At 50.3% G+C, this 12398-nt stretch overlaps 1 protein-coding gene across 1 annotated transcript in view; it reads right to left on the reverse strand.

The window, feature by feature from the left end:
- The window catches only part of MEGF11 (multiple EGF like domains 11), a 353514-nt gene that overhangs the window by 25329 nt on the left and 315787 nt on the right, over positions 1 to 12398 (reverse strand). Inside the window, exons 11-13 of the mRNA XM_057721978.1 lie at positions 7361 to 7481; positions 6234 to 6397; positions 4822 to 4924 (exon numbers count right to left, since the gene is read on the reverse strand). Coding sequence (XP_057577961.1) covers positions 4822 to 4924; positions 6234 to 6397; positions 7361 to 7481 — 388 coding nt within the window. The remainder of the gene's footprint in view (positions 1 to 4821; positions 4925 to 6233; positions 6398 to 7360; positions 7482 to 12398) is intronic.

A 12398-nucleotide genomic window follows, 5' to 3' on the forward strand; every position in this document is an offset into this window, starting at 1 on the left:
CAGCGCCTTGCAAATGATATTTACTGTCCCTGAGTCTGATGCAATCTGATGTTTTCTCTACACTAAACTGTATTCTATGTCATTAAGGAAAAAAAAGCTAGTTGTGACCCAACAAATTGATTTAATGACCTTCAGTTTGACAAACAGTGGCCTGTGGGGGAATGGATGGAATCTGTCAAAAAGAAAGAGGAGCAAGGCCTACACGGTCTCTTTGAGCTGAGAGAAAGGAAATATGTGTTGGGGTGATTACAGCCCGAAGGCTGAGAAGGAATTTTAAAAGGCCTGAGGCTGGATGCCCAGCTCTGGGGTAGGGTTTCCTCCCAGGCAGAAAGGCTTCTAGTCTGACATGCATAAGGTGAATAGATCGTGGGGGCCCGAAGACCAGCTTGGCTTTGGAAGTGAGTATCAGAGGCTCAGAGAGGAGCAGAATTCGTTTAAAAAGCATGTCTGCCTTGTTATAAGGAAAGGGATCGTGAGAAAGAGAAAGAAAGAGGGAGGAAGACATTCAGGCTCAGTGAACAGAGCCAGCCAGCCCTAGCAGCAGCAGGAGAGCGGAGGGACCAATTTAGAGGCAGGCTGGAATTGTACAAGCTCACCTGGGGGAAACGGGAGGGGGCAGGACAGAGGGTGAAAGTGGAGAGGGAAGGGATGCAACAGGCTTTACTCTACTCCAGCGCCTGAGTTGAGCCCGTGCTTCCTCCCTGGGCCTCCCTCCCTGTGACAGCTCAATTCTGCAGCAGGGTGGGGGCTTCAGATGCCACTCTGCAGGAAATAGGCCTCTGCATGGAGAGAAGGGGGTGGGGGGAGCTTCTCTCAGGGAATACAGTCTTTCCCCAATGAGAATCTGGTGGTCACATTTCACCCCTCGATAGACATCTCTCCCAGTGGAGTTTTGGGGTGCACAAGAGGTGAACCCCGGACAAGCAGCATGAATGGACTGAAGCGGAGCTTGGGGCAGGGGAGACCACAAAGCTGTTTAAAACCAAAAGCCATGATCTGCCCCGAGGAGTTCTTCTGCCTGTGGTTGTTGAAAACCTAGGATTCAAACTGCAGGCCGAGGGACCCTGCTGCTCTTGGGAGGCACAATGGACTAAAGCGGAGCTCCACTGTCTGACGGGGGCCTCCAATCCCACCTGTGCATCAAGCACCCTTTGTTAGGCTGCCCAAGGCACGTACATCACACACAGATATGGCTCTGTCCTAAAACTATATGCGGATATTACTGTGATCAACAAAACACAATGCAGGACTTCCCTGGTGGTGCAGTGGTTAAGAATCCGCCTGTCAGTGCAGGAGACACGGGTTCCATCCCTGGTCCGTGAAGATCCCACATGCAGCGGAGCAACTAAGCCCATGTGCTGCAGCTACTGAGCCTGCACTCTAAAGCCCACACACCACAACTACTGAGCCCATGTGCTGCAACTACTGAAGCCTGTGCACCTAGAGTCCATACTCCGCAACAAGAGAAGCCGCTGCACTGAGAAGCCTGCGCACTGCAACAAAGAGTAGCCCCTGCTTGCCACAACTAGAGAAAGCCCACGCGCAGCAACAAAGACCCAATGCAGCCAGAAATGATTTAAAAAATAAAAAAAAATAAAAAAAATAAAACACAATGCATGCAAAAGCACCCCTGAATTCACAGCAGTTTGTCGCTATCGTGTTCCCCCCAAATCAGTGGACATTAAAAGTACAGCTACTCTCATGTGTGGGATTCTCAAAATGTTTCCAGTCAAAAACTTGTCCTTTTTTGGGATATCAAGAACCATAGGTGTAAGGTGATTATGCTCAGATTGCAGATGGCTGCAAGAGCCCACTGGGTTCTAGGATCTGCCAATTATTCTAGCCTAGGCTTGGTTCTGTGGGTGTGGGGCTCCTGTTTGAGGTTCTTATATGTCCTAAGAGCTCCCTGGAACTTAAGACATTGGCACCTAAGTAGAGAGAAGGGTCCAGAGTTTTCCCCTTGTGTGGAAAGGCCAGTTGCACTGGTGCGGTCAAAGGGGCTGACCTTAGCCTAAAGCGAAGCTCTCCAACTACAGCTTCCGAAGAGGCGTGGCATCATCAGTTAGTTGCCTTCTCTAGGCCGTTCTCCCTATAGTTGAATGGGGATAATAATCCCCCTTAGGGGTCCCTCCCCTTCTTACCCTTAGGGAATCTCTCTGCTTTATTTTTCAGGGCTCCCTGCACCTGTATATTGGTGGGTAAAGCTAGGCTAAGAATCTATATATTGTGACCTCTAGTTAATGCCACAGGCGAGCAGAAACTCAGCAGCCCACATCCTTCAGGGACCATTTTGGGTCCTCCTCCAGGAAGCCTTCCTGGATGTCTGCCCAGGGATTCAAGCATCTGTTTGATAGTGGCATACAGCTTTGTCCCTACCTATAATTTGAATATTTCATATATGTGTGTCCTATTAAGACAGGGACAGTAGCTTATTGACATTTCTGACTTTATTTATCCAGGTGCTCTTAATGGGCAGGGAAACCATCTTGGTCATTTTTGCATCTCTATACCCAGGACAGTGTCTGGCACACAATAGGTGCCTAGGGACTATTGCTATTGTTGAATTTTGCCATTTACTGTTGGGCCTAGTACAATGCTGGGCACATGGTAGCTGTCAAATAAAGACTTGGTGATGGCTTGAGTCAATAAATGCTAGTTGAATGAATAAGTGGCTCCCCTCTACAGTGCAATCCTGTGTCTCCCATCCTATTGGCACTAATGTCCTGAGATCTTTGGCAACTCCCTTTCCTCATCTGTAGCATGAGGAGCTTGGAGCAGATCGCTGACAGTCTCCTTCACTTCAAGGGGAAACGCTATACATGGTTATAGGCCAGTGTCTTTCAATTTATTTCAATAAACATTAAATAAGCACCTACTATGTGCAGGGCAAGGTGAATTAGACATCACACCAGTCAAGAAGCCTGTGGCTAATGGGGGCGAGGGGAGAAGACATGCACATGCTCAGAGTAAAGAAAAACAAGTATTGAGCCAAGGCACAGGCAATATGCCAGGGGCTAGGTAGTCAGCGGTGGGTGGGGAGGGCTCACTGAGCAGGAGGCTGGGGCCTGTACCCTGTGCCCTCACTATCTTTCCTTGGTTTCCCTCTGCTTGACAAATCTCAGGACATCAAATGATCCTTTGAAATGACTTCAGGACCATGTTTAGGGAAATTCGTTTTAGAACAGCAGAGACCTTGCTGAAAGGTTGTCCATCAAAGGCAGAATTTTTAAGCACCAGATGTCATTAAAATCTTATCAGCTCACTTGAAATTAAGGCAATGAACAATTGAAGTGGATTTACATTTGGCTCCAGCTAAGAGTCTAGGGTGCTGGTAACCAGGGTGGAGTCTAGCTCTGCACTAAGGGGCAGGGCAGGGGAGTCAGGTTGGAGGTGCGACAGAGGAAGCAATGTCCCCGGCCCTCAGCTACTCAGAAACTTGCTGACTGCAGAGAACAGAGGTTGCTTAGCAGCTTGGTGTAAATTATTTATCTGAGGACCTACAGTGCCAGAAGCACCTGTATTTCTTTCTCCTTCCTGTCTACCTCCTTGGGAATAGCCAGTGGGTTCATTCACGTAACATATTATTAACACTGTATTTGTGGCTTACACTTACTGAACACCTACTATATGCCAGGCACTGTTAGCACTTACAGGTATTAACTCATTTAAACTTCAAAATGACCCTGTAGTTGTAAGGATTACAATTATCTGCATTTTATGGATGGAGAATTCAGGACCTGAGAGGCTAAAGGACTTGCCCAAGGTGGTCTGGCTCCAGCTCTGTGTTCTTAACCATTTCTCAGTGTGTGGCAGGCAGTGGATACAGCGGTGAACAAGGTGGATGTGGTCCCTGCCTCCACAGAGCTGATGGTCAGGGTGGGAGGCAGATAATAAACAAATAGTCACTCAAATCAGAATTCTGTGACAATTGAAGTAAGTACTGCAAAATACAGTAGGGTATTATGAGAATTAATAAAAGGGCCTCTTTCATAGTCTTGGCCAGATTGGGGCTGTGACAGTATCCAGGGGAGAGAACCTTCCCAGAGGAAGTAATCTTTAAGGTGAAATCTGGTAGATGAGAAGGTGCTATCAGGTGAAGAGAAGGGGAAAGAGTGATCCAGGCAGAGGGAATGCACATTCGATGCCTGGCGTCAGGGAGGTGTTTGGCCCAGGTGGCTGGAGTGAAGTGAGTGATGGGAGGGGGCAAAAGAGAGGTGGAGGAGTTGGGGAGGGCCTTACAGGACCATGTGGACCCCAGGTGACGGTAATGATTTTGGATAAGTGTCATGGGAAGCCACTGAGGCATTCTGAGCAGGGACTGATGTAAACAGATCTGGCCACCATGTGTAGAGTGGATGCAGCTGGGCAAGAGGGGAGGCTGAGGCAGTGCTGGCTGAGAGATGGTGCTCAGTGGACGAGGGTGGTGGCAGTGGCTGGTGAGAAATGGGTAGATTCACCATCCATTTAGGTGGTGGGCTGCCAGGACACATGTAGGGGCGAGGAGTCTGAGCCTGGGTTAAGGAGAAAGTTCCTTGTCCCCCTCGCCACCATATCCTCTGCAAACACAGAATGAGCACCCACACCTTTGTCTGAATTTTTAAAAACTGGTCTGACGCTAGCCCTTAGGACAGAGCCTGCACATAATAGGTGTTCAATTAATATTTGTTAACTTGAATGGAGTGAAATGGAGAACTGAAGCCCAGAGGAGATAAAGGAAAGGTGTGTATGTAGGCAGCAAGAAGAAGAAAAAGTAAAGGAGAAAAAGAAAGAACAGTCAAGAGAAGCAGGAGAATACCAAGAGCTCAGTTCAACAGGGGTTACCTGTCCATCCGGCCAGGCAGCAGCAGTGGCCTGTGACGGGATCACAGCCATCAGCGTGGCTGCAGTCACAGCGCTCACTGCAGTTCAGCCCAAATGTGCCGTCCTGTGGAGAGAAGCGGAGAGAGAAATGATGAGACCTAGACCCCCAGAGGTTCTCACACTTCTGTTGGATGTTGATGACAAAACTGAACCACTAGCCAGCAAGGATGCAGAGAAACTGGGGCTGGGGTACAGTGGAGGCACTTTTTATAACTGGGGATCCAGTGAAGCTACTCCAAATAATTCTTTGGCCGCATTAACAAGAGTATGCAGTTAGAAGGAGGGAGGTGATGATTCTGCCCTACTTCTCAATGGTCAAGCTCAGAGAGCTATAATGACCATTAAATTGTAAATGAAAATGCACTTTGCAGATTTTAAAACATTGATCACATGTGAGGAATGACTATGATGTACTCTTTGTTACTGGGTAAGCAGGTGGTGACCAACATTTGTTGTGTGCTCACTAGGTATCAAGAGTCATTTTTCTTAATCTTCACAACAATGCTATTAGGTGGTTCCATTATACTCAAAATTTAAAGATGAAGTGAAGTAACATGCTCCAGGTACATAGCTAGGATGAGGCAAAGCCAGGACTGCAACCCAGGACAGCAGGACTCATTCAACAATATCCCATCAGTTGGTTTAACTTATTTCTATCTTAGGCTAAGATCCAGGGAGTAAGTCTAGATGGTTATTGCTGGATAATGCTTGGTTTAGTCCTCCCCCACCTTGATCCTAAAATTATATAGACTGTTGGCGGTTTGCAAGGCAGAAATAGAGACACAGATGTAGAGAACAAACATATGGACACCACGTGGGGAAAGCGGGGAGGGTTGGGGGGGAATGAATTGGGAGGTTGGGATTGCCATATATACATTACTAATAAGAAAAAAAAAAAACCAAATTGTACACTCTAAATATATGCAGTTTATTGTGTGTTAACTGTATCTCAATAAGTTCTTTAAAAAATTTATATAGACTGTTGGAACCAGAAAGAAGCTGAGACATTATCTATGAAGGAACGACACCTCTGATAGGTTAGTAAGGGCTGTCCTGTAGCACTGGGTTGTGAAGGATTCCGCAGCTGCATTTGGGCTCAGGTAAACGTGCCGGAGTCAATAATGTTCACCAAGAGCACCTGGGGGAAAGTGATGCCGTTTCACCATATCTGCTAAGGATCTGCCACTTTATAGATGACAGGCTGAGGCTGGAAGTGGGACAGAGAGGCTAGAACTAGGGCTGAGACCTGAATCCAAGTGTCCCACCTCCTGGTCCAGTGCTCTTCTCTGTGCACCTCTGCGGACAAAATAACCACAGGGAAAGGGCATGGGGGGCGGCTGGGTGCCCCCCATCCTTCCCCTCCCCATACTCACCGGGCAGGGCAGTTCACAGGTGTCCCCCAGCCAGCCGGGGGCGCAGGAGCAGGAGCCATCTGTAGGGCTGCAGGCCGCCCCATTGGCACAGGCGCAGCTCTCGTTGCAGTTCAGGCCCCACGTCCCTCTGGGACACGGCAGGGTGCAGTCGAGACCCTGCCACCCTGAGGGGAGGGAATGAGGCTGTCACCTCTCCGTCCAGGCCCAGCACGGCTTTCTGCCCACTGCCCCCAGCTCTGTACAAAGCATCCCACCCAAACCACCCTTTCTCTGGCCACTGGGTTAGAACACACATTCCACATTCTGGGTCCACTCAGAAACACAGCACGTTTTGAGAGAGCGGGGGCTACGACCTGGCTCTCCTGCCTCCTGCTTCTCACTGTTTTTGCTGTAGGTGGATGATCCCACCTGGGACCGGGAACTGGCAGAGGTGGGGAGGGCTGTCTCTGCCCAGGGTGGACTCAGGAAGCTTTTCTCAGGGCCCCCTCATGTTTCGGGGACAGGCCGATTTCGCATTCTGAGGCTGGTTACTGGCCTGTCTGCCCTCACATCCATTTCTCCCCTTCCCCTGCTCTGTTCTGTGTCACGTGGGGCTGAGCCCTGCAGCTGCTCCCAGGTGGGCTTGCCAGTGGGAGACCTGGCCAGGGACAGGAGGGCATGAGCAGGAGAGATACTGCGTATCTCCTCTTCTTTCTCTGCTGTGAGCAGGGCCTCCGGTGTTGACTGTGTCTCAGTGCGCGAGCACCATCTTGCAGCTCCTCTCCCCACATCCCAGCTCCCACCAGATGGCGCTCACTCCAGGTAACTCTGGGAACTCCCCTTCCTCCCTTCATCTCTTTCCTCCTAGGAGTGGTAGCAATTGTGGGAGAAGCTACTAACTTCCGGGTTGCTCATGCTTCCTTGTAAGCCCCTTCAGCTACTCTAACACTGTGCTAACAAATCCCCTTTATTACATCCCTGCTTTTGTAGTCCCTGGCATGGGTCTCCTTGGCTGGCACCTGACATATAGGCTCTCTGACCCTGCACGTGGGTAGGTGGGGCAGGAGCAGCCCAGACCCCTCAGCCAGCAGCCCACCTGGGCAGTGTGCTCATCTGAGGGGATGGGACTGGGGAAGAAGGCACATTACCCTCCTTGCAGGTGCAGGAGCCGTCTACTGGAGAGCAGGTGCCACCATTGTTACAGCTACAGACGGACGAGCAGTTGGGGCCGTAGGTCCCTGCTGCACAGGGAACTGCACACACCTCCCCCTGGAAAAGGAGGAGGGGAATTTTGGGTGAGAGGTTGTCGCATGTTGGGTGGCTGTGGTAGGTAGAAAGACTCCCCGCCCCTGTCTCCCCTCACCCAAGATGCCCATGTTCTAATCCCTGGAACCTGTGACTGTGTTACCTTACATGGCAAAAGAGACTTTGCAGTCATGATTAAGGACTTTGAGATGGAAAGAGTATCTTGGATTAGCTAGGGTGGCCCAAATCAATCACATGAGTCCTTAAGAGTAGAAGATGACCAAAAAGGTAGCCTTGAGAAGTCCTCCATCTGCCTGCGTTGACTTTGAAGATGGAAGAAGGAGGCCACAAGCCAAGGAATGCAGTGGCCTCTAGAAGCCAGAGGCCTCCTTTTAGAGGCAGCAAAATGGGGATCTCGGTCCCACAACCCTAGGAACTGAATTTTGCCAACAATCCAAATGAGTAGAAAACAAATTCTCCCCTAGAACCTCCAGAAAGGACAGCCTGCTGACACTTGACTTTAGTCCTGTGAGACCCATACCAGACTCTGACCCACAGAAATGTAAGACAGTACATTTGTTTTGTTTGAAGCCACTAATGTGCTAATTTGTTACAGCAGTAATAGGAAGGCAATACAGTGACCCTCAGCAGTTGGAGGAGGGGTTAGGCCTCCAGACCACAGCCGTAGGATGAGCAAAGCCCTCAGGGAACTTGACCCCTGAATCTGTATTAGGTCACAGCAGCAGAGAATTTAGACCTTTGCCTCTCAACCTTATTTGATTCTCACCAGCAATCCCTTGACACAGATAATAATATCCTATTTCCATTTACCTGAACCTCAGAGAAGTTAACTGTAAATAATAATTGCTAATGCGTATTAAGTACTTTCTCAATATCAGGTACCATGCATGCATCATCTCATTTAATCCTCACAGTATCCTCAGGAGATAAGAACTAATGCCTCAGCATTATTCCCACTTGATAGATAGAACAATTGTATGGAGAAGTTGGGTAACTCAGCCCAGGTCATGGAGCTAAACATAGTTGATCTCTATTTGAGCCCAGGCTGGCTGCTTAACCATTCTGTTACTAGCGTTGTAAACCAGCTTTCCCGGAAACCATCCTCTGAGATGGAGACTAGTGAGCTCTTGAGAATAACCCCTACAAGAAGTAAGCGAGACAGGACTGGGCAGACAGGGAAACTGAACTGAGGTGCAGTTGCAACAACAGCCTCAGCTGATGTGCCAGGAAGCTCTGGAGCTGGCTGGCTCTTAGAATTGTCCTGCTAGGGGGAAAGGGAGGGAGAGCCTCCATACCCCTGACCAATCACTGGATAGCCACTGCCCCGGGGAAGGAGGCATGACTTCAGGGGAATCTATGCTCTTTGAATGAAGGCAATTTCTGCCGAGGGACTCAGCTGGGAGCCACTAAGTTTCCTGCCACTGGAAGGAGAGGGCTGCCTCTGTCTTGAATCGTGAATCTGGGTGACATCCTACAGGATCCACTACACCAGGCCTCTTTGGGTGGGCTTTTAGCTCCAGCAAGGAGTCCAGAGTGAGGGCATCATGGGGCCATCAGGAATGGGAACCTGAGAGGCCTTCAGGGGTGGGAGCATTGAGTCAGAGAAGGTGGAGTAAAGGCTATCCAGGTGAGAGGAGTGTGGACAAGAGTGCAGAGGAGTATGAGAACTGGGAATGTTCTAGGGGCAGCGGGAGGGGAGTGTTTGTGTAGGGAGGGGCGAGGGAGATATTTAAAAGGAGAGTTGGTAGCCCTGAATGCCAAGGAAGGGGGGCTTGGGCTCTCAGAGTCCCCAGGACGTGCCTTCCCCACCCAGGAACCCACGTTGGGGCTGTCTGCTCTGGTGCATGTGGTCACTGGATGTTGAGTTTCCACCGTCTCCCCCTAGGGACTGTCCCCAGCCAGCTTCTCAGGTCTTGTGCCGAGGTTTACTACAGGAATGCTGATGCATGGGCCAGGATACCAGAGCTTGCCTGGGCCCCACTCGCTGTGTGACATTCGATAGGTTACTGCCCCTTCTCTGAGCCTTACTTCTAGCATCTGTGAAATGACAGCCTTGAAGTAGGGGAGCTCACTTCTCAACTCTAAGGGTCCCAGGCCACTGGCCTCACCCCCATTTAGGCCACAGAGAGACCTTATTACGGCCCTTGGTCAAGAGGCTCCTCTCTAGCCCTTTTCGCCTGTCCCACCTGCACAGGCTGGGTCAGGGAGGAGAGTGTGGAAAGTGCAGAGTGTACCAGAAATTTCCATGGTTCCCACTCTTTCCCCTGCCACTCCTTGGCAGACCCTGACCAGCTGGAATCTGTTAGCGTTCACATCACCCAGAAAATTCTAATTTCTCCAGGACTGTAAGTAGCCCATAAGAATATTTAAGCTCTGAGGTCCTTGGCCAGGGTGCAAATTGTGTGCTCAGTTTATGATTTTTCTCTGCGTGAGTTTACTTTAAGAGGAAGGGGTTTCTCTTCTGGCATCCTCCCAGGAGGCCTCAAGGGCCCATGAGTCTGCCTGTGAGTCCGCCTGTGGGTCTGCTGGTGGGGCTCAGAGAGGACTGCCCACCCTGCCCTGCTCCAGGGGGCAAGAAGCAGAGCACCCAGCTTGAAATATCTGCTCCCCGGAAGGCTGCACCAGGGCCCATTTTCTCCCAGTGCAGCCGTGCAGGGATATGGACAATCTGCTTGGCCTTACAACAGCCCTGGGAGGCCACCAGGCAAAAGGACTTCAGCTTCCCAGAGAAGGAAGTGGAGACAGAGAAGGGCAGGGATTTATCCAGGGCCCCATGGTGTATCAGCGAGGGCAAAGGAGGAAGAACCAGATCTTTCGAGAAAGGTGGCAGAGCCCAGCCGTTAGAGAATGGACTCTAGTGCTATCCTGCTTCCACTACTTACTCACTGTGTGACCTCACACAATTTCCTAAACCCTTTGGGGTCTCAGTTCCTCTATCTGTCAAATGGGAATAATAGTATCCTTACTTCATAGGATTGTTAACAGGATTAAATTAATTATTACAGATGAAGCAGACAGAACAGTGCCTGGCAGGTAGAAACCACTATAAAAGCTATCATTATGACAAAGAAACAGTATCGCTTATGAAAAGAATACACAAAACCCTCCAAGATTTCAGCCGAAGTCGGCTCTGGAGGAGGGATCCATCTCTCACTTGATGAACAAATGCCGGCCCCTGTGCAGGAGAGGAGGGCTGGAGTTCACAGGGCTGGGGGTAGGGGGTGTGGGCCCAGATTCACCTTGCTGCCACCTCCTCCAGGCTGTCTCCCTGGTTCCCCTCATCACAGCCGAACAGGCCAGAACTTTTACCATGGTCTTGGGGGATGGAATGACCACTCACTGAGGGGCTACCATGAGCCAGGAGCTGGGTGTTTCAAACACTTTTCATTCGTTAGTTCTTGATGGCAAAACATCCAGATGGGGAAGTAGGCAGTTTCTAAAGTACACAGTTCCTCCCTGAAGGAATGTGAGCCTCGTACAGCTCCCCCTACTCCACCTTGCTGTCCTGACTCAACCAGGTTCAAACTTCTCAATAAGGACAAGTACTAATCGTGACAAAAGTTTTTTTGTCAAATTCCCTACCTCTGGCCTCTGATCTGCAGGTCAGGCCTGGTGTGTAGCTGATTGGCTGTCTCTGTTGATGGACATGCACAGCAAGCCAATAATCAGCCTAACTTCTCAGGTTTAGACTAACAGCTCTGCCCTCCTCAAGGCTTCCCCAGCCCAGGTCTGGTGATTCCCAGGGTACCCAGGTGCCAACGCCCCCACCACAGGTCATTGTCTCACCCACATATCTCCCCAGTTTGAGGCACCACTAACAGGCCTTAATTAGGATGGCCTATGTGGTACCCAAGCCTACAGGGGTCAGTATCTATGTCTACATTTGCTCAGGAAGTCAGTGTACACACTTGTGAAAGTGTGTATGTGTGTGTGTGTGTGTGTGTGTGTGTGTGTGTGTGTGTGTGTGTCTGGGGCATCTGTTTATCCACCTGTGTGAATTTGGGTATAAACCTGTGACTCCTGCCTCATCCTTCCCTCCTGGTGTGTTCCTTCCGCAGTCCCACCTGTCCTGCCCTGGTGGGAACTGGGTGTACACACAGCCACCACCATCCTAGCACACTGGGGGTCCTGGTGAGCTCTCGTTTCTGCCTCTGCCCTGGGCTGTGAGCTCAGGGAGCCAGGGATCTGATTTTACTCTTGTTTAGATTCTATGGGCTTGGGACCCTGCTGGTACATAATGGGCCCTCAATAAATGTTGTTTAATTGAAATGAGATGTTTGTGTGTACACGCTGGCTTCTACAGTGGACAGAACCGGAAGGACCGGGCACTTTCCATATGCTTCCTCTCTCATGCCAGGCAATTCAACAAATGTTTGCTGAGTGGGGGCCAACTCTGAGCCGGCCCTGTGAGGAGCCTGTGACCTGGTTTTTGCCCTTGGGCAACTCCCAGGCAGCATCCACACAGGCACACTGATGCTTGCATCTAGATGTGTTTATTTGTCCACTTATTTACTGTCTGTCTCTCCCAGTTAGACTAGAAGTTTCATGAGAAAAGGGCTCTTATCTGTCTTGATTGCCCCAGTATCCCTAGTCAGTACCTGGCACAGAGTGGAGGTCGTCTATAAATACTGTTGGACAAATGAACGAGGGGCCCTGGTGGGCGGGGGTTCTGTGGTTCCCATCACACAGGCAGCAGAATGTTGTCTGGTCTAAGGACGCGTCCCATGCTGTGACACCAACTCTGGGTCTCCCTGGGGCTCTTATGCAAAGAGAAAGCCAGGCCAGACCCTGGTCTATGGTTCCATGCCCCAACCTGCCACCCCCTGCCCAAACACTGCCCGACCAGACTGAGGATCAGAAGTACAGTCAGAAAATTACCCTATTGGCCTCGAGTGTATCCACTCAGGAAGTCAAGACCCT

This window comes from Hippopotamus amphibius, chromosome 2 (genome assembly GCF_030028045.1).
Source record: "Hippopotamus amphibius kiboko isolate mHipAmp2 chromosome 2, mHipAmp2.hap2, whole genome shotgun sequence".
Lineage (NCBI taxonomy): Eukaryota > Metazoa > Chordata > Mammalia > Artiodactyla > Hippopotamidae > Hippopotamus > Hippopotamus amphibius.